Source organism: Dermacentor silvarum, chromosome 1 (assembly GCF_013339745.2).
Source record: "Dermacentor silvarum isolate Dsil-2018 chromosome 1, BIME_Dsil_1.4, whole genome shotgun sequence".
Taxonomy (NCBI): domain Eukaryota; kingdom Metazoa; phylum Arthropoda; class Arachnida; order Ixodida; family Ixodidae; genus Dermacentor; species Dermacentor silvarum.
Genome location: NC_051154.1, coordinates 137,844,268 through 137,866,408, shown reverse-complemented (window position 1 = coordinate 137,866,408; position 22,141 = coordinate 137,844,268). Strand labels below are relative to the sequence as shown.

Here is a 22,141-nt window from a genome sequence, read left to right as displayed (position 1 = left end):
TGACGGACGGATGACTGTACCTGTATTATATGTGAGAGGGTACGGTTCACAATTAACTTTGCAGTGCACTGTTTATAACAAGGTGCTATACTATTGTATAATGCATCCCCTAACTGAAGATGTCGGAATAGCCGGAACAAAAATATGCTCAACCTTATCAAAGGCTTTGGCGAGGACAATCTGAAGAATAGCTACTTGATCCATGCTACCTTCTAAGCACTCAAGGACTGAACGTGCGATGCGAATGTTTGTATAGAGCGTCCTCGAATTCCGCATGTTTGATGGTCACCTACTAATTTAGCACTGACTGTTTGTAATATTTTGACCTATCTGTAAATACTTTGTAAATATTTTATAATCGACGTTACATAACGATATCGGTCTATATCCGGTTACTCTCTTTAATACTTCATTATCAGTGCTCTTTGGGATTAAGGTTGTGTGGCCCCGATAGAAATACGGAGGAAGCTCACCATAGGGCTTCTTTGATAAAGCTGCTCAAGAAAAGGACATAGGAATTCCTGATTTAAAAAAAATAAAGCTTTTGTTTTTCTGCAGAGCTTCAACTGCAAGCTTAATTTCTTCTCGAGTTATTGGCCCGTCAACGCTGAATCGATCATTTTCTTGTAAGTATGGCATAAGGGAAATAAATTGATCAGCTTTTTCTTCGTAACCATTTTGAAGCCTAACTGCAGGGAAAATATTTTTATAATGATATTCTGATATGGTTATTAATTGCGACGTTACTGTGTATATGGAACCACCCGATTCAATTTGTAATATTTGCTTGAAAAGCGCGTATCGCTTTTCATCACCAAGAGCCCTTTTTGTGGGCTCCTCATCTGTGAAACGAGTTGTGCGTGAACGCACCACTGTATTTCTGTATTTGTTCTGGAACTGTATTTATCTCATTGCTATACAACCCTGGCTCCTGGCTTTCGAAAGCGTGCAGCTTATGAAGTAGATCATAAAATAATACTTTCATAAAATTCCCGTATATATTTAGATTAAATGCCACGCCTTGCTATAGGGCATGCGGTATATGCGGGTTATATTGCCACGCCATTCTAGTGTCACTAAAGTTTCTCATACCTAGTCTTACATTTTAGAGTGACAGCTCTACTACTCCAGGTACAAACTCAGAAAACGCCTGGTTCCGTAAATCTGACCTTCAAGCTCAGCCAAGGTCAAACTATAGGACTTAGCCTGCCACTACCAGCGGCTGCTGCGTACGCCGCGTGGGCGCCCATATCTTGAAAGCGATCTGCGATGTGGACAAAGTGTGCGGTAGCGCGGGCTTCATCTTCAAAGCGATCTAGCTGCGATGTGTACAAAGTGCGCCGCGTGCTGGTAGCTTCGTATGCGCTGTGCTTTCGACGCGTTGAAGCGAGATGCAGCATGAAGGTCAAATCGCTCGCTGCTGCTGCCGCGCCGAGCCGCGTCTGTGTGTTGTCATGTGGTGCAATTGTAGATGCGGTATACAGGGTGTTTCATTTTAGCTGCGCCAAATTTTTAAAAATTGCCTGTGGCAGGTAGCACAATTATAATCCTTGATCTAACTAGAGTGTACTAGACAATGGCCGAGTGGGCCGAACGGCGCTCTCCCGCTGAGGCGCCGCGTGTGGAAAAATTGTGCGAGGGCGCTGCGAGCGAACTGGATTTAAAGTCCCTATATAAGAAAAGTACCGCCATCTACTCTTTCCTCCGCCGCCTCCTCTCCTAAAGCGCTTGCTTTTTTTTCTTTGCTTCTTGCTTGCGAAAGCCAAGTTGACGGTGGCGCATCTAGAAAGTCTACGTTGAAGCTTTCAGGCCAGGCGCGCGCCGCTGCCGCCGCCGGCGTCTGCGACTGCGCAGAGGACTTTCAACATGGCTCTGAGGCGGAAAAAAACAAAATATAAAGAAGTGAAAAGCGCGCGCTATCATCGTCCAATCGGAGATACAGGAGAGAGAGAAGCGGCGTTTATCAAAGGATGGCGGTACTTTTCTTGTATTGACCGTTTTCGCGGAGCAGTTTGTTTTAGAGAAACGAGATGGCGCTCACGGTGGCGCGCCATACCTCTCCTCAGCGACCGCGCACGAAACCATTACCGCTTGCACCTTGCTGCTGTGCGATCAGCTGTCGGAAATGCAACTGAGTTTTCGCTAACACACTGTGCTCCAATCATGCTAGATTGAATCATGTGGATTGAAGACGTGTGCAGTAGTTGGCTGCAAAAATAGTGACTGGCATGTTAACGAATAGAATTAATCTTTGTGGCCAAGTTCGCGGACCGCTGCTGCAACTGTCCGAACGTGTTACCGGGACTTCGTGATGTACGGCTTTCCTCGAGGATACAGATATTTGCTCATCCGCCAGCCTTGTATCCCTAACCTTCAAAGAAAGGGCTTCATCCCCAGAACGTCGGCAAGAGTGAGTACCACTCGTTAACAATGACAAAGGAAGTAGCGCCGCCTCCTGTCATAGTAAGTTTCGCGCACATTATCTACACATATCTGCCCCACATGGCAGGAAAACTTACGCCCACTCTATCGCCGACGTATTAAGAATAAGTCAATGGCCGCACACTTAAATATATGCGCACTGTATACGCACAATGACGGACTACACCTATGGCGCACAAATGGTCGAAGCTGAATGTTTCGTGACGGTCCACAAGAGTAAGCGAGTTACTAGCTTTAATATATATTTGCTACAAGATATTACAATGTACAGAACAGCTACGTTTCAAGCCTTGTGCGCAGCAAGAACAAATCTATCGGAACTGAGCACACCCGCGATCGATTAGGCAGAAAATGATCAGATAGTGGCCGCACCGAGGAACTTCACTGAGTCAGAAACTGGCAAGCCACTGCTTCAAAATATTTACCGAATAAAGAACAAAGAGCAAAGCACACTAATCCTGACTGAATTCATAATCGGAAAGCTTGGATAGCTTGGAATACATATTTAGCCCCGCTTTTAGAACAAGCACCATATACGCTGCTTGCGCGCCGTTTGGGCATAGCTTAATCAGCTCCGAAAGCGCTTTTGCATGTTCCCTGAAGCTGTGATCAAAGCTTCGTGTCGTCCACCTAGTCACAGACTACGATATCTCCGAAAACAGAGGTTTTCTAAGCCGCGCCGGCGTCATACACTTCCATTGTAAACAAGGAGGCAACGGAGGCAGTTGAGGCAAGCAATGGACGCGTCACCTCGTGATCAAACATGGCAGCGCCCACGGGATCGCCGCGAAAAGGGTCAATAGGGACTTTAACTGGATTGGGGCGGAAATGCGCTCCGCGGCATATTCAACGCACTTTCGCTGCGGGCGCCGAGGCCGATTGCGCATAGTACGCTCTTAAAATAGTGCTTTATTTCAACTGCAAATTTATGTTTACACCATTTTGCCAAACATATATATTTGAGGCATGGATTATACAACACGACGTCTTCAATTGTGCAGTCGTTGTCAAGCGCGTCGTGTGCTAGCGAGCGCGCGTTCGCTACGCGGACGCTGGCGGACGCCCAGTTTTTCTCGCAGAACGTACGTCTGTGCAGTATTTTTTTTTAGTTGCTTTGGTGCGCCCATGACTATTGATGGCCGGTACCAAATGTAGTTTTAGCCAGGTGAACTGCTGTTTTTACCACTGTCTTATAAAAGTAACTGGTATCTCTGCAACATGAAGCTACGTAAGACAATTTTATTATTGATATCGTGTCATATTTTACGCGCGCTTCTTGTTGGTGGATATTGATCAGGGACAATGATCGAAGAAAACAATATTAGAGTGAAATAAACCACGTTTATTAACTGCGTTGCGCGAAGAATGACCAATGTATTTATATATAAATAAATCAAAGGGTATACATATATATTCACGCTATATATATAAGGGAATATATAACAAATATTCTAAATGCACTAATTGAAAAAGTGAGAACTCCCGAACGGAATAAGCGTACGTGTTTGCAGTAACACACTTATTAGTGAATACTGCAAATAAAACTCTCATTTGCAGAAATAATATGCATAGCAGGCAGAACCATCATATATATATATGCAAGTGTTGATATCCTGTACGACGCCAAATAGTCGTTTGCGTTCGAATGTAACGCATAACAACACTTTTGAAGTCTGAAAGGTTAGGCGTGAGGATCGTTATTCCGAATGACTGTGCTGCCGGAGAGTCGTGGCTGTTGCGCAGAGGCTCAGTTCCTGAGAGAATTAAAGCACGGGTGTTAATAAGTTCTGCTTAACAAGTTCCTAGCTGTCATTCAATATAAACGCCCCGTTTTGGGGCAGCCTGTAAATCTGCTAACTTGATTCAGACAAGTAAAACTCTTTTTGACAGTCTCACCATGTTTGCAACCCATTAAAACTGGATGCCCCATGTCCACACTTCTTTAACGAACGCAACAGATCTGCACATATCTCTACGTGTATGTGAGGCATGCCGTTCCTTTGTTTCATTATGGTCGTTATGACAGTGCACCGGATAACAGAAAGCAGCGGTTTATAATATACAAGCTGCTGAGTTGATTAGAAGAACTTATTGGACGAGTTGGTACATATTAGCGAACATTGTTTAACTGCGCGAACAAACGGTCCACAGAGACAGCATGGACTTCGCCCGTCCTTGTTCCATGCTGTCTCTGTGGGCCGTTTGTTCGCGCAGTTAAACAATGTTCGCTGCTGAGTTGAGCGGTCATACATTTGGGATCGGCATTACATTTATGTATGAAATATAGGATAAGCGTAACATGTTTTTCTCGGAAATCAGACTCGAGAATAATTTATTTTGCTTACACCACTGAAAAAAATCACTAGAACGCAGCCACCTACTTCTTTCTTTTTCTTTAATTTAAACAAATTCTTCGATTTTACGTGGCAAAACTACGATATGATTTTGAGGCACCCGGTTTAGTTTTCACCACCTGGGGTTCTTTAACGTGCACCTAAATAGAAGTGCACGAGTCTCTTTCCATTTCGTTCCCATCGAATTCCGTGACCTGGATTGAACCCGCGAGCTCCAGTTTAGCAGCGCAATGCCGTATCCACTATATAGCCACTAATTAGGCTACCGCGCAGGCTTTCCTTTTCTTTTTTTTTCTTTTTTGAAGTATCTAGTGAAAAAAATCCACGTACTGCTTGGCCAAAGATTAGCATATAGAATAACTAAACCATTTTCGGCGCTCGATCGAGGTCCGACCGCAATAAATGACCCCGTACTAATTACTCCGCATTCTGTTACGCGAGGAAGGCGGCAACTTGAATGGAATGTTGCGCGGCAGTTTACTCTTTTTTTTTTAATCTATGACAATGCTTCCCATAAATCTGAGTACAAGGCGCCGGATGGGGCAGATATGCTTTACTTGTTTGAAGCGGCAAGCAGGAAGGTTACATATGTTTCTTCGTCTGCGTTTCGCAAGACTTACTGATGTAAAACTATATGCGCAACAATACACACGAGAGATATACATGCTGCTTGAAGAACGAGAAAAATATTTCTTCTCCAAAGGGAATCGTACTGTAACATAGTAGAATGAAAGCCGACACTGCGGCCACAATGCACGCGCAATCACCGAGCGGCATTAAAAAATAAAATAAAGAAGAGAAAGAAAGGAATCTATTCTTGAGGCATAAATACATGTCATATGCAATTATGAACACCATTTGAGCGGTCTGAACGCAAATAGCAGCGCGCGAAGTAGTACGAATGACCCCGCCGAGCTGTATCGCGAGCAGTTTCCAACGGCGCGACCTTGATGCGGCCCAATCCACTTCGATCGCAGCGCCGCCACAGTATTTTTCCACGTCGGGCGCCTCACTGCAATTCATGCGCCGCCCCAGCCGCTCGTCCCACTCGACTGTATTCTAGTACACTCCAATCTAAGCTACTCGATGAGGCGGTCATTACTTCCAAGAAAAAATCAAAACGCCTAATCGAATAATTAACATAATTACGCTAATTACTTTTTAATTAATTATTTTTACGGCACGTTTTTCAATCTACGAATTATAGCCGCTGAGTTCGCAAGGCGTATCCACTTGTAACGAATTCTTGTAACGATGAAACGCTCGTGCGTTTCATCGAGCGGCCGTGCACTCACACTCACAGACCCAAAACAAAACTTTCAAGCTTACACACCACATTCCAAAGTCAGCTTTTCTCGCGAACAAAAGGTGCTGCGAGAAAGACACCGACGGAAAAATCTCACTTTTCAGAGACCGAGATCAACAGCGAAAGCTTCAGGAGCGCGGTTGCTATGGCAACGTTGACATTTGGGATACCCGTCCCAGTGCTCCTTTGCGAAAAACAGCACGTGACTTCCGCCTCTTCTGGGTTTTTTTTCCTCCATGCATGTCCACATCTATCCGACTAGTTTACAGAGCCTAGACAATCCGCTGTTGTAGCATGGTCATAGAGCATTCGAAGCCACCGTGTGGTTCACGATTCTGTGCTGTGGGCCGTAGTTGTGATTGTTAAAAGGTTTCTGGTTTCCGTGAGCAGGCTCTTCTTGTTGTGTTCTCTTTTTAGTGGCGCCACATTTCGACATAAATCAGGAGATTTCGGTACATTGCTGTTGTCGGCGGAAAGGACAGAAGAGATTATGTATTCCCAAGCCCCACCTCAGACGCCGACAGCTGACGTCGGCTACTTACAGGGGCTTTTCAGGAAGTACGGTGATTTTGTTTCATTTCTCCTCTGCTTCTGGTTGAGCACGCTATTTTGTTCCGAATACGTGTTCACATTCAACATAGCTGTATTGCGTAAATGTTGGCATTGAGCAGCGCCTCATAGAGTCAAACGATCGTGCGTGGACCAGCCCGTGCGATGACGTTATCAAAAACTCGAAGACGAGGATACAGTTTTATTTGAAGACAGACATTACCAAATATGCTAACGCGTTTATTTTAGGCAGTTTCGCGGATAAGTAGGTGGTGCCGACTTTCATAGCAACAATGTTGGCTGCATCGCTCCGGTTATCTGCGATTCTCGTGGTTTGCTAGACATCTTCGAATGGCTGTTTCAGTGTCGACAAAGATAGAAGCGGAAACATAAGCGCAACGGAGCTCCAGAGTGCCCTGTCAAATGGTAAGTGACGACATTTAGTACAGTTATATATATATATATATATATATATATATATATATAACGGCATTGGGTGTGCACTGTGGTGTTCGGGGCTTGCCACGGCAGTGTTGGTCGTACAGTCTGTTACTTTGGCTTACTAAACCCTGTTGTCATCTTTGACAGGAACTTGGAAGCCGTTCAATCCAGAAACAGTGCGAATGATGATAGGTAAGATCTTTACCAAAAATCCATTGCTTGTTGTGCTTGCTTGCAGATTGGCGGACCTCGGATATTGTGTCCGCTACGGCTGTTATTTAAACATTTGGCATTTCGGTTAATCCTGATAGTCAAAATTTATTTGCAGTGATTGTTTGCTCAGTTTATTTACCGAGTCGTAATAACGACGCCCGGCTTGGCTGCGGGAGGTGCGTGGTTCTAACCCCACCGCTTTATGCACAGCTAGAGATGGATCTTGCTTACAATAGTTGGGCTAATCGTTACTTTTGCACCTATAGAGATTAACATATGGCTCCTATGTGAAACGATCTGCACACAAGATTTTGGAATTGTGAACAGCATGTGACCATATATATATATTTTTTAAGTGCCACTTCTACTGCTGTAGTTGATCTGTAAAACCTTGTAAATTTGTTTATAGTACGTAAAAAAATCACCATGGTAAAATTCTGAGAGATGGTCTATCACCAAAGGTACCCTAATTTTTGCACGAATATGTTTTTTGCAAGAGCAACCCCCTAAATAAGTTACACACCATGGCGGCAGTCTGAATGGGAAAGAAAAATGGAGATGAGAAAACAATGGGCAATTTATGCTTGAAGGAAGACTGGGACTGAAACAGGTTTTGACGGCCCATCACTAACACTATGATAGTCAGGTAACAAGTGAGTTGGATTTCCATACATCCCAGCACATAAAATCCTAGTCCTCGGGAATATAGTCAATGAAAGGAGCTTCACCATTCCAAGGCTATATTTCTGGACGGGGGATGCTATTCTGGACTTCCTGTCAGATGTTGCCATTCAGATGTTGCCTGCTATTCTGTCATATGTTGCCATGTTGTCAAATTTGCCATCTTGTGCACTGTGATTGGCTCAGAGGGCTGCTACTGGGCTGGAAGGGGTGGGGGGGGGGGGGGAGGAGGAGGAGTATTACAGTGTCTGATTGGCTCAAAATGCTGACATTACAGAATTCAACAATATGGTGGAATTTGAAAATGTCCTGAATGGCACCCTAGGAACCACATTTTCCATCAAGTTCTTTTGACTACACACAGAAAGTTATCCAATTTATTGTTTTTTTTTTTTTTTTTACTTGTGTTGCTCATGATTTTGGGTAGGCTATGTTTTGGGATTTTATGAAATGTAGTAGTTTTACATACAGGGTGTTTCAGTTAACTTGGGTCAAACCTTAAAAATATGCAAATGCTTCGTAGCTTGACAGAACCAAGGTAATGTTGTTTGCCGTCGCTTAGAAATAATCAGATAATTTCTTGCATTCCGCCTGATTAGATAATTAGTCTTAATTAATCAACTTCTCAATTATTATAAATAGATGAAAAGTGTCAATGAGAAAATTGTAGAACAACATGAGAAACTCCAGATACAGCTTTCTGTTGCTCAATACTTGCTACATAAAAGTGTTTTTCCGAACGTGAAAGATGCCCTCGAATACACGCTAAGTGTCTTGAGCGGCCAGTCGCACGGCTAATTTGCGTGTATTCGCGAGCTTCTTTCACACCCTGAAAAACACTTTTATGTTGTACGTATTGAGCAACAGAAAGCTGTATCTGGAATTTTTCATGTTTCTCTACAAGTTTCTCACTGACATTTTTCATCTAATTATAATAATTGAGCAGTTGAATAATTAAGACTAATTATCTAATAAGCAGAATCCAAAAAGTAATCTGAGTATCTCCAAGCAATGGCAAACAACATTACCTTGGTTCTGTCGAGCTATGAAGCATTTGCATATTTTTAAAGTTATGCCCAAGTTAACTGAAACACCCTGTATATATTGTGAAATGGGCACAGCACAGATATGACTGCATTGTGGTTGTGTGAGTTAAACATGATGTATTGCCACTGCCGGATTTACGAGCATGTGGCTTGCGTGCTTGCCAAGGCTATAGAGTATTGGCTGCTAGGTCCCAACAGGCACTACAGGCTGGCATGCGATACCTGTTGACAGTAAAGACAATTGCTCGTCAAGCCACCTTCTGCATTGCAGCTGTGACACTTATTGTCACTGCCGATAGGTGCCGCATGCCAGAAAGCACTGGTGACTATGTGAGTCATGTACTTGATTACGCCTGACAGCAGCAGTACCACAAAGTTACCAAGGGCAGTCAGAAACTGTCCTCTATGTTCTTTATTAGCTGAAAGCACCTGCCAGGCATGCTGGGTTTTCAAGAGACAGCAGTAGATGCCAGGGACATACTGCAGGGGATAAAAAGTAGTGAGAACTACTTTTGTGAATAAACAGTTCTGTGAATAATGGATCACCTTAATAGGTAAGGTGTTACTTGGACATTTCTTGTGCACTTGCTTCATGTTATCTGTTGTACTCTGACAAGTTGGTTAATGCTCCAATTGATCTTTTTGCCATCCACCTTGCACTCATCTTCTTGTGCTTTGTGTGGATTATGTAGGGGACAGGCCAACGGTGGCTAAAATCATTGGCAACTAGAGAAGCGCAGGGAATTTGTATTTTTGTGAGAGAGGAAAATTATTTTTTTATTTATTCTTATGTGAAAAGTAATATACAGCTTGCTGACATGTGCCATCCCAAATCTGGGGAGATGCAGGCCATGTTTCTTATCGTTTGTTGTTTGTGCTTTGCCAGTGGCTTTATTTTCAGGTGCTTAAAGGGACACTAAAGAGAAATGTTCAGTTAAGTTTGATTATAATTACACTTCTGGAAATACCAGAAACATACGACAGAAAAAACACGGGATTGGTTTGTTTTTCCATGTTCGCGCCTTGTGGTGTAAGATTCAAGACTTAGTTAATAGTTTATTGATTAACAAGAATTATTTACATTGCATTCTGAAGAAACAAAAGACTCGGCCTAGTGAGCTTTGAGAACTTTCTCTCGATGAAAATGGCTTGAAAATGCAAAAATACTTTTGAAATCTGTAACGTCATTCTAATGTGCCGTAGCTTCAGTTTGGGTTTGAAGGCAACATTGCCCTTCATTTTCTAGGCCACTCATGTTTCACCAAAGAAATGCAAGTGGCGCATTGAAATATTATTTCACCAAACAATAACTCATTGTTGCTTTTTAGTGTCACTTTAAGACATGAAGAAAAAGTCTAGAAAACCTGTGTCGCACATGTCTAGAGGTGGTGTGGTCCACTGTTAAAGGGAACATTCTGGAGTGATATTTGAGGAAATTTCCTTCCGTACCAAATCTGATAGTGTTCAGCTTGGCAGCAATGGGTTTGTGGTAGATGGCACTGCTTATTGATTATGCATAGTATAGTGTCACTACTTATGCACTGTACAGTGCATCGATACTGCTGCCACTGGTGCCTGTAGTTAAGGGGGGCGAAATGCAAAAATGCCCATATTTCGTGCACATTAAATAACCCAAGGTGGTTGAAATTAATCTGGAGTCCCCCACTACAGTGTGCCTCTTATACCTCTGTCACACGAGCACGCAAGAACTCTTTTACGTAAGCGGTATTTTACCGAGTTGAAAGACTTTTTAATGAAGATGTGTTGCGCAGCAGACACACGGCACCAACGATCTCTTTTTAGTGTTTTCTTCTGGACACGCTACTGAAAGCATGGCGCTAGCGTTCGAAACAAAGTCGGCCAAAATAAACTGATGTATCTCGAAATTTAGTGAGGACTTATTGTGTCACATGTTTTTAAAATAAATTTAACAATGCCTGATTGAGAAACGTTAATGTAAAGATTTAATGTAGCAGTTTAATGAGCGTTTGCAGAACTTGCGAAGGACAAATGCTTATCTGACAACATTGCGCTTCTTTTTCTCGCGTTGACTTCAGCTTACAGGAGAAAATGAGCATTACTGGGTTTACTACACTTTCTGCGAGAGATAAAGTTAATTTTTATGATGAGCCTAGGTGACAGAAAAATGCGCATTTGCTTATTTTGTTTATGATATAATAGCTGGCACTCACTGGTTTCGAGGCTACTCCTTTTTGGCTGTGAAATAGATCGACGAACTCCTCTTCCAGAAAAGACTGCTTCTGAAAAAGAGATTGCTCCTTGTCATGTGTCAGCGGGCGAAACTCTTTTTGAGGAGAAGGGGTCTTTTTGCTCAAAAGACTTTAGAGTGCCCGTGTGACAGGGGTGTTAATCAGATAATTGTTTTGGCACGTAATACCAGAATTTAATTTGTGCATGTAGTTAGGGTGCCCTCAGCAAGGTAGTCGCACTATTGTGTGTTCCCTTTAACAGTGAAGGCGTATTTGCTCTTTTCATGTTTGTGGCTGGAAACCTTGCTTTGGTTGTGTGTCTTTCGGCCAGTGGGTTTCCTGCGCATGACATTCTGTGGCAATTCGAAGGCACCGACTTTGCAGCGCACTCCTCGCTGTTCTGCTTTCTCTCCATTATCATCATCATGTGTGCTGTCCTCTTCCTCCAACACAGACATGTTTCGTTCACCAGGCATGTTTGACCGCAGCCGAACTGGTACAGTCAACTTCGACGAATTTGTATCTCTCTGGAATTACATTACCAACTGGCTCAACTGCTTCCAGAGCTTTGACAAAGACCGTTCTGGTGCCATAGACAAGGGCGAACTCACTCAGGCTCTCACCGGGTTTGGTGTGTACTTGTGTATTTTGTACTGTGGTGCATCTGCTGCACTTTTTCTTTTTTTGTGCTTGTACATTGTCTTGTCACTCAAGGATTGCCATGGAAAACAGCAGTATGTTGTGCGGTATGCAGTGCATAGTCTTGTAGACTGCAGTAACGTGACAGTTGTCTGTCAGCTGGTCGAGACTGTAAATTGATTGATTTAAATTAAAATTTAATTCTGGGGTTGCTGGCTTTTTCATTACATTTGATTGTCAAATGAACAGATGAAAATAACCTGAGTAAATAAACACGTGCATATACATGATGACGAACATTCAAATGCACTAACGTGCTGTCATTTGAAGGACGACGAAAATGTTTATGTAGTATTTAAGAAAAGAAGGCCTAATGTTCTTGATGTTGATAAAGAAATCAGCATTCCTGTATCCAGATGAGAAAAAAAAAATATTCGAGGTTCATTGGAGCTTTTGTCACTTGGCAACAGAGGGAGAGGAAACATCTTTGTACTTCATGTGGTGTATTAGTGGAAATTTGTTGCTGCAGTATATACTGATAAAGAGAAACATGTCTGTACTTTTATGCTTGACCAAGAATTGGGCAAAAGTGAGTGCAATTTGTGTTGCAGGCTATCGTCTCAGTGAGCCAATCATGAGTATGCTGCTTGTTAAGTTTGACAGGGATGGAAAAGGCTCGATCAACTTTGATGACTTCATCCAGTGCTGTGTGACTTTACAGGTGACTTTTTTTTATGCATTGTGCAGGGTTTGTATTCTTGGTTGATAACTTTAGAAACACCTTTAACAATACGGCCTCGTGTGTGGTTCACAATATTTTCTTTCTTTGCATGTTTGTTATTGAAACGTAGCTGAGCTCCGAAACTACATTGGTAAATTACATTAAACTGGATTTATTGAGTATTTACTGTTTGCTGTACCATGGTTAATGGGTAGGACTTGCCATTGTGCCGTGTATAAATATAAAAGTACAACCTTATCCTGCAGAAGAAATTGCTAGCTTGGAGCTGTTTTGTTGTGTCAGTACTCCTAGTCAAAGGAGCTGGATCTGCAAGAGCTTTTGGCAAATGTATTCCTCCTTCAAGTTATGTCACAAAGTGTAGCTTAAGAGACAATACTTTGATAATATGTGCTGCCGGTGTGAGCTTGTTCTGATAGTTCATGTATATGTACTTAATGACCCTACATTGTGTGAATAGAGTTAAATATCAGAAAATCTGATCTGCAGATGTACGCAGTCACAATGCAGACACAAATCCTAGTTTTGTGAGAAAAAGGCACAGGTAGTACTCACCACACAAGATAGTGAAAATGTTTGGTACTATATTGCCTGTATTGTTATACTTTGAATTCAGTGCATTGTAATGATTGTTTTATTAGTCACTGACACCTACATGGTCCTCTGATGCTTAACGTTTTCATAGACTAGCATAACACAATGCTGCACAACTCATTCCGGCCATGGCGGCTGCATTTCGATGGGGGCGACATGCGAAAACACCCTTGTACTTAGATTTAGGTGCATGTTAAAGAACCCCAGGTTGTCAAAATTATTCCGGTGTCCCCCACTATGGTATGCCTCGTAATCAGATTGTGGTTTTGGCACGTAAAACCTATATATTTTTTTTTGCACACTCGTTGAACTCTGTAAATATGCTTGCTTCTGTTTTCTTCAGACTTTGACAGCAGCCTTCCGGCATTACGACACCGATCAAGATGGGTGGATCACCATTGGTTATGAAGATTTCCTCAAGCTTGTATTCAGCCTGCGGATGTGATGATTGATTGCATTCTACCAATACAAGGGTAGACCATGCTGCATTCATTCCACCTCTCCTTTTATGGACACTATTTGTATGGGATTGGTGACCTGCGATTCATTTTAAAGAGTATATCTGGATGTTTGATTAAGATATCTAGAAGAGATTGCTGTCTAACTTTTGCAATGTTTTCAACCAACAATAAATTGCTCCGAGTGCTTTATTCTTGATTTGTTATGCGTGTGTGTATATATATATATATATATATATATATATGTATGTATGTATGTCAGTGTGCAAAAACTCATTGTACAGTGTTTGTTGGCAGTAAGATCTATAGCCAAGTTAACCGCACACATCTGGAGTGCTATTAGTGTTGCAGTGAATGTGCTGTGGTTTTAGAATAACAGTTGAACTGTTTTTTCTTGGAGAGCCATCGCACAGTAATAATTGTAAATGCTCAGTAGAGAGAGGAAAAAAAAACCAAAAAACTGGAAAGTGCATTTCTGGCCACTGGTTTTATAAGGTCACGATGATGTGCAAACCACATATTGCAGAAATACTACTGTGACCACAACCAATGGCTTTAATCATTTTAAGGTTATACTCGGCTTACACTCTAAACATGAAGAAATATGGTCATTATGCTGGTGGGGTTAATACCCTATTTGTGCTGTGTTAGCTGGACGTCCCCGTTTATATGGGCGAGTGCATGTGTGCTAGTGAACAAATTGCACTGCTGCTCTCATCATGCTTACCCCATGTAGTTTGCAACTGTCCAGTATTTACTGTGATGTACATACAGCAAATTGTTTCTTACGCGTAAAAAAACAAGGCGGTAGCGTTTGTGCTATTCTGCCAGGGATATATGTTAGTGATGATGTGAATGGTTGTGGACACAGTATTTGAGCAACATAATGTGACAAGATGCACCATTTATACTTTAAGAGGATATCAAATGAAGCATTTCCTTGTTATAAATTTTTGTGGCACTTGTGATAAATTCTTCCACATTTGAAAAAAAAAAATAAACATGTGCAAGCAAGGAGTTTTGTTCACTGCAGTATTGCGACCCCCCCCCCCCCCCCCCCAAGGCATTCTTTTTTTTTTTTTTTTCAGTGCAAGCTCAACCATTTTTGCTCAGGACCTAAAGGCTAGTTGTTTTCCAAGGTACCCTAAAGGGATGCTAAATAGAAACACTAAATAATTTTAGTCGTGCACTCTTTCAAAACCATTTTCATTCATTTAGCAGGAGAAAAAAAAAGGGGCCTTGACTTTCCTTTCTTGAATTTTGTGCTGAAATCTTGGTGGCTTGTACATCTGTAAGATCAGTCATATTTCGAAGTATTTGCATATATTTGGGCCATTTTTGTGAAGCAGGATAATTTTTGATAACTTTCTAGGTTGTCACTTTTGCCCTTTTAGAATGCAGTCATAAGCACTAAAGAAATAATCATGCTTAAAGAATGTTGCATTTATCTTTAAACATTTCTGATTAAACCTTTTTTGTAAAGGGGTGTTGGGCATGAATTATGTTGCCAGAGTGTTGGTAAAGATAAATGCATAGGTGGCTGTTAACACTGGTGTGGCCATACTGCAGAACCCTTAGAAATTTTGCCTGGCAGATGTTTTAATGCCTTCTTTTTGTTTGTGGACATTGGGAATTCACATTGGGGATGCAATTAAATGCATTTAAAAATTGAATGAACCTTAATTCTGATGTCTGCATTTTGAAAAGGCAAGGCGTGTGTGCAAGAAAATGACAAATGAGTGCCTGAATTAGTCTTGGTAGTTGCTGCTCACGTTTGCAAGCAATTAAGAATCTTGCAAGACCCAAACGCAGTGCAATGCCTGGTTGGCATTGTCTGCTTGCGTAGAGGAATGTCATATGCACCTAAGCCAGAGTTCCTAAGCCTGAACTGCTGCCGTTATTTGGAAGCCCAGTGTCTGGAGTGGGACAGAAATCTGGTCTTGGTGGTTTTGGCATTTATGGGCATCACTGATACTGGTGCTCCCTACAAATTGCCATCTTGGGAGGCAACTTTTCATAAAGTTTGATACTGTTGGCAGTTCAACATCTTCCCTACACTCATATAAGAACATAAGGTTGTATTTTTTTACCCTTGAACACGGTAAAGTTTGCCAGTGTCAAAACAATATTTTTTTTTGCAGTAGGTTGCAAGTCTTCTGGAGTTTTTCTTAATGGCTTGAGTAAAACCGTACACGGTTCTTCAAAAGAATTTTATTGAATAGAGGTTATTTACAAACTGTGTACAAAAGTGAAAAATGAAAAGTGTCCATTAAACACCACATGGGAAGACTCTCCACGACTTATGCAAGAGCAGCAACTCCTGCTTACCAATATCAACATTGTTGGGCAGGTCATCTTCTGGTGCACAGAACTTGAAACAAATACTAAGTTGTCTACATTGTGTGGAAGCTCAATGTAAATTTCCAGCCCCTGCAAAATCTCAAGCAAACATTTTTCACTGGCTAAAATTTGGCTTGAAATGATGCTCAGCAAGGCTTCATACATGGGCACACTGCAAGGGCAGGGCAAGGTGCTGTTTGTCAACACATTTGAATGTGCAAGATGCACTTATGGTGGCATATTAGACAAAAGCTGTAAAAAAAGAAACGGGGGTTTCAAAAGGAAGTCAAATTTGCAAGTGCACTCGACCTTCCACTGCAGGAGAAAGCCAACATGTGACATACTATACCTTTCACAGTGGCAAAAGGAGTGTGCCTGGCAGGCCATACATATTAGTAGAAGCATTCACCAGCAGGGAATATTTCCACACATTCACAGAGCAATGCTCGTTGGTGTGTATGTGGGGGGGAGGGGGGGCGATGGTGTGTGAAATGACCAAACTGAACATATCTTTTGCTGTTGAAAACTAAATACTCCCATTATCAGTGTAGGGGAGAAAGTGAAACAAATTATTGCTTTTAACTCCCGGAAACAGTCGAATATCAATACGCCAAACTCTACAAGGCCCAAAAATTTGTTCAAATTAAACAGTTTGAATTAAAGGAAGCTCATTTGAATGGAGGACCTAGGTGCAGCATTGCATTAGGTGGCACGTGTTCACTGAGCTAACACGAGTGACAAGTTCCGGAAGTGTGGCTTCATGGCAGCACGTGCCAGCCACACTAATAGGCAAAATTAGCGTATAACCCACACCCAGACATTTTTTTTTTAAATTTTTGCCGCAAGTTATACGCGCCGGAATAAGGCACTTCCAATGGGAGGCAAGAGTAGCGGCAGGCGTGAGAGTTTACCCACTGCTGAGAGCATGGTTGGTGGGTGCAGGATGTTTAATTAACCATCACAAACGCAGATGCGTTCGAATTACCAGGCGTTTTCGCACCTTGAAATACAAAATTTTGACAGGACCACAGCGTCAGTCCGAATAAAGCAGGTTTAAATTAACGAGATTACACTGCACTATATGTGCACAACAGTCTTGACGTTGGGCTGCGTACATGGTACATGGCTGCCTGCAGTTCGCACTGTGACATTTGGCAGAGAAAGGCAATTTGCAAAGGCCAAGGTAAATTGGAGGGCACACTTAGTAGTTTTATTAAATGCATACTTCTAATTTCATGGTCAAAATAAGTTGGAAGCCCCCCATTGTGGTGTCTTTCGTAGAACAGGCGTTTTTTAAGTCGGTTAAGCCCCCTCAATTAACTTTTGCTAAGCTTTAAATTGACTTTTTAGCTATGGGAACATTATGCAAAGATGGCTAAATGAAAACAGAATTGCTTGGCAGCTCTTGCAGACGGGGAAAAAAAAAAGACTGCCTGCTCAGCCAAAGTCTTCTAAACTTTTTTTTTTTTTTTTGACACAGCCAATTAGCTTTACCTGTTTACAATGCTTCACATCTATTCGTCCCAATTTATGGTATTTACGACAGATTAAAAACAGCAGCACACTTGAACAATCCCATGTAGCTGTGCAAGAAACACCGACAGCTTCTAACTTGCTCATGGACACCTCGAAGCATGGAAAGGCAATGTATGGTTTGTAAAAATGACAGTTCTATGGTTTGCGCATGTGTCAGACAGAAGTTTTACTTTTGCCCCCACTGAATATTCTGTGAAGTGACCAAATTTGTCCACACTGCATGTCTTTTTTTCATTAGCACTTTTTACTGTGTTCACTCAATGGCACATCTGATTAGAACTGGCGCTTTTGGACTTGACCAAAGCACAATGGTGTCTCAAGGCTTAGAAATGACCAACACATGCATCATTGTGTCATGCAAATGAAATGCCTTTACACTGAGCAAACATCAAAGAATTGGAACATGAAGTGCTAAAATAAAATTCTCAGTGCAATGATCTTTTAAATGTACCACAAGGTCTCTTTGTAGTCAGGCAGTTTACACATATGAGCCCTGCACAGATATTAGGTTATGTAGACACTAGAGACAGTATAAAAAGCATGAAAAATACAGGTTGGTCAAGGCCGACAGCAGCTTGCTTGCTCGTGTAGGTTGATGGTACAGCATAAAACCTTGTCTTATAGTTCACAGTTACTTTTTAAGTACATTGTGACTACAGTAGTCCAAGCAATTGCACTTGTGACAGTACAGGTCAAGACATTCACTTTTTTTCTTTAATGCATAGTAACAAAATACAATACAAAAAAGTAATGTACCTGCATTACAAAAAGTGGAATGCACAAACCTACTCGTCATAACCACTCCAGCTGATCACTCGTGTGACTAGCACACTGGCAATAAACCAGCAACAGTCTCCCAGTAGCAAGTGAAGTATACAATATTTTTCTTGGGGATTGCACCAGAAAGATGTCCAAGAAAGAGTGTTTGTAAAAGATTGTAATCGTAAAGGTTGGCTCCTGCTGTTCACTGACAGCTATAAAGCTGCCCGCTAATACCACCCTGAACCAGCTGGTTTATCGTCCAAATGAGGCTGCACAATGGAGTCTGGAATTTATTTTGTACAACTATTTTCTGTATTCTAGTGTCTCCTTGTCAACAATGAAATCAAAGAAAACTTAAATGCACAGTAGCTGTAATATAAAATGTATGAATCCAGGGAAAACACGGGGAATGCGGGAGATGGAAATTCAGGACGATGAGCAAAACGAGAACAAGGTGAGAGCAGGAGCCAAAGTTTTGGTTGGTTCCTGCTCTCACCTTGTTCTCGTTTTGGTCAAAATGTATGAATGGCACTTTTGGAATAGCTTGTTTTTAAAAGGCTACTTATGGCAAAACAGCAAATGTCATATCCCAATGATCTTTACCTACTACACGAAATTTGAACTGTGAAAGGTTTATGTAACCAAGAGCCAACAAGGAAGATACCATGACATGAAGCAAGGCTACCTTTCAGCTTAACAGAACACACTGTCCAAGCAGTCTATCCCAAGAGATACAACTTTCCCGACACTTGCTGCAAGACACACTAGCTATTTCAAAGCTGTCACTGCTTTCACAGCGTACCAACCAACATTCAACAGACACTGATGGTAATTCAAACACCATGTCGTTAACAATGCCGAGATATACTCTGTCTGAAGCCATCAGCCTTTGAAGCAATCCACAATAGCCACTACTACAACACACAAATGGCACGGTCTTAAGGGTGTCACCAAGATGACACACTCCACATCAGACTGCCGTAGCACGCCCTTTATAAGGGCATTCAACACATGCTATTAGCACGCTGTCATTTATTCAACTGGAGATATTACTCCAAACACCGGGTGCATCTCCAAGGTTGGCAAATGACCATGATACACAGTATGGCCACACTTAACCATGTGTTTTACGTTTTCCAAAATGCGTCATGCGAGTTTCAAGGGCTACAAATCATTCTTGTGAGCAACACAGAAAACAGCAACATGTATATACACTTACATGGCACATTTGTGAGTGGGTGGACATAAGGTGCCATGATTCACATCTTTCATATGCTTCTGCAGTGCAGGACTGCACTTAAGTCAATGATATGCATGACTGAAAAAGTACCCAGACAACAATGCACGCAGACTTATTCCCAGTTTCCTAAAGGTCCTAAAGAGACCGACAATTGACAAAGAAAACTCAAATTTATGACAAATTGATATACAGTCGATCCTGAATATATTACACTCATATATATCAAGTTGTCTATCATACAGTTGTAAAATCCCCTTGGAAATTTCATGCAAAAGTATAGCGCTGTACTATGCATATATCAAACTCCGGTTCACTGCCACATTCAATATTTCGAATGCTGTGTCCCTGCAAGTGTGCTTTTCTAACGGGGAGATCATTACTTATCACGCCGTTGAGGCGCTGCAGCACGGCATGTGTACAGGCTGGTTTGCTTCTGCGCCGAGTTCATTTCTACCTTATCCTGAATTAAAAAAATGCTTAACCTTGCACTCAGCTGCGCAACGCTTGAAACAGCGAAGCTGGGTGATCGCAGCCCAGCATTTTGCGGAAGTGCGCTAACTTTTCATCTTATTACTCATAATGATGATAATTTCCTTTCGCTCGTCTCGGACTTATGGCCGTCACTACACATTGCACAGCACAGCTTGCAACACCGACACCGCGTTCCAATTCCTACACTGCATTCCACCGCGTTGCAATGCTGACAACATGTTCCAGCAAACCCACTACGTGAATTTGTCTCTCTTTCTCTTATAGCGCGAACCCTCCTCTTCACCTCGCAGAGCATGAGCGTGCGAACACGCCAGCTGTGGACAATCAGATGGTTCGCATAAATGCATGTTCTGCAAGCGTGGCTGTATAGCCTAGTGGTTACGACATTCGCCGTGGGACCGTGGGTACGCGGGCTCGAATCCCACCTCAGCAAGAAAGTTTTTCTTTATTAATTGCTGATGATGATAGTTTCTTGATACGAACCACAAATTACGGCTGGCTTAAACAGCTTCGCTGTTAAAGCGCGCACCAAGCACTTCAACGCGTGCAAGGTGCACCGCAGTCTCTAAGGTTAGCGTGGAGACTTTGCAGCACAAGCGACTTGCAACATTCTTATGCAAAAAAAAGTAAACTTTTGTGCATTCCACATGGCCTTAGAGTAGCAAACCAATAAATACCATCTTTTCACGACCCCGAGAAACTGTCCAAGATGTGCGGAAATTTCACATAAGCATCAGATAGGCAAATTTTATAATTAGAATTATCGATCTATATTGAACTATTTGCGATCTCCTTGGAGCTCGACATATCCAGGATTGACTGTATATCTTCATATTAACAGAAGTCAGTGATGGATGGTTAACCCAGAAACCTAGATTGGCAGAGAAGGCTGCAAACTCCACAGTGGAACTTTGTCCTTACTTATATGCACCATGCAATTATACAGTGGTTTAATAACATCTGACTAAGTCAGATGTATTAAACTTCTTATAAAATATCTTTAAAATGTGCCTTCAGCACCAGCAAAATTTAAAGTCATCGTGTTGCACAACAATGCCTCCTAGATTGGTGCAGCACGGCATGAAAATCCTGCAGAACACCACAAATCTTGGGAGGCAATGTAGCTGGGTACGGGTGCAGCCTCCCTCCCCCACTCACTTTGTTGGTGGTTCACCACATGCACCACAAATTAGTTAATCAATTCTGACAATGAATGTTCAATTGCTTTGAAAAAAATTTTCTTGTCAGCCCCTTTAATAAAGAGATAGAAAGCAAGATGCTGTTTCCAAACATGACCCTTGTCAGACTCGCAGCTCTGAGAGACACTGTTAACATTGCTAACATATAGTGCTGTTCCTGCAGCAACAAAGACCTATATTTAAAAACTGCAATAGAAAAAAATGTGGCACCCAGCATCGGAGGAGAAAGACCTCTTTCGTGCTGATTATGACTGGTAAAAAAAGCACAGGAAAGTTATGTCTTTCCAAACAGCCGGAATGCCACTTTGGCCTTTATTTCTCCTTGAGGGAAGCTTCCAGGGCCTGCTGCAGGGCGTCATCATCATCGATGCCGTAGTCCTGCATCAGAAAACCCAGAGCAATTGCTGCATTACTGAGGCAAGCAATTTTTTACAATGCCGGTAACGGTTCAGCTTTCAGAATGGAATGCTGAACCGTTACCGGCATTGGTTTCCATGCAGTCTTTACCCACATACGACAGGGTATGTAGGGCAGTAAAAAATTAATTCCGTCATGGTGGCGGCCACAAGATTACTTTCTTCAAAAAAAAAAAAAAAAAAAACTTCTTACACTTTCTCCATGAAAAGGATGGATTCCACCTGTAAGTCCCCTCAAAATGGTACATACTCTTTCAGTAACTTAATGTCACTGCACAAGCCTTACCTTCACCAGCATTTGTAGTTTCCATGCAGTCTCCGTCGACTAAAATAAACTTTGGAACGTCAAAGCTGTGTCACACCCTGCATCACTACAAAATACGAGTTATCACTTACAACAAGTGAGCTTCATGGTTGCATCAACCACCAAGCCAATGATCACGTCGTCTTATTACCGGAGAAAGAAATGAGCCTAGCACATCAG

The 22,141-nt window shown here is 42.0% G+C and overlaps 2 protein-coding genes across 3 annotated transcripts in view; one reads left to right on the top strand and one right to left on the bottom strand.

Annotated features, from left to right (window-relative positions):
* The first annotated feature begins 6,373 nt into the window (after nucleotides 1–6,373).
* LOC119436097 (programmed cell death protein 6-like) lies at nucleotides 6,374–13,861 on the top strand. 2 transcript variants are annotated; one of them, XM_037702843.2, is made up of 6 exons: nucleotides 6,374–6,660; nucleotides 7,016–7,077; nucleotides 7,240–7,284; nucleotides 11,715–11,873; nucleotides 12,493–12,602; nucleotides 13,558–13,861. In XM_037702843.2, the coding sequence occupies exons 1-6, from the start codon at nucleotides 6,593–6,595 to the stop codon at nucleotides 13,657–13,659; spliced, it is 546 nt and encodes a 181-aa protein (XP_037558771.1). In that variant the 5' UTR covers nucleotides 6,374–6,592; the 3' UTR covers nucleotides 13,660–13,861. The 2 variants fall into 2 exon arrangements, with proteins under 2 accessions (XP_037558771.1, XP_037558770.1); XM_037702842.2 differs by having other exon boundaries at nucleotides 11,697–11,873.
* Nucleotides 13,862–15,868: 2,007 nt separating this feature from the next.
* LOC119436094 (E3 ubiquitin-protein ligase RNF166-like) overlaps nucleotides 15,869–22,141 on the bottom strand; it is a 32,995-nt gene continuing 26,722 nt past the window's right edge. Inside the window, exon 5 of the mRNA XM_037702840.2 lies at nucleotides 15,869–21,619. Coding sequence (XP_037558768.1) covers nucleotides 21,554–21,619 — 66 coding nt within the window. The 3' untranslated portion in view covers nucleotides 15,869–21,553. The remainder of the gene's footprint in view (nucleotides 21,620–22,141) is intronic.

What these genes read in the sequence shown, in the direction of transcription:
- LOC119436097 (XM_037702842.2), top strand. Translation starts at nt 6,593, where the DNA reads ATGTATTCCCAAGCCCCACCTCAGACGCCGACAGCTGACGTCGGCTAC. An exon ending in AACAGTGCGAATGATGATAG is followed by an intron (nt 7,285 to 11,696) that starts GTAAGATCTTTA and finishes CCTCCAACACAG; the next exon opens with ACATGTTTCGTTCACCAGGC. An exon ending in AGTGCTGTGTGACTTTACAG is followed by an intron (nt 12,603 to 13,557) that starts GTGACTTTTTTT and finishes TGTTTTCTTCAG; the next exon opens with ACTTTGACAGCAGCCTTCCG.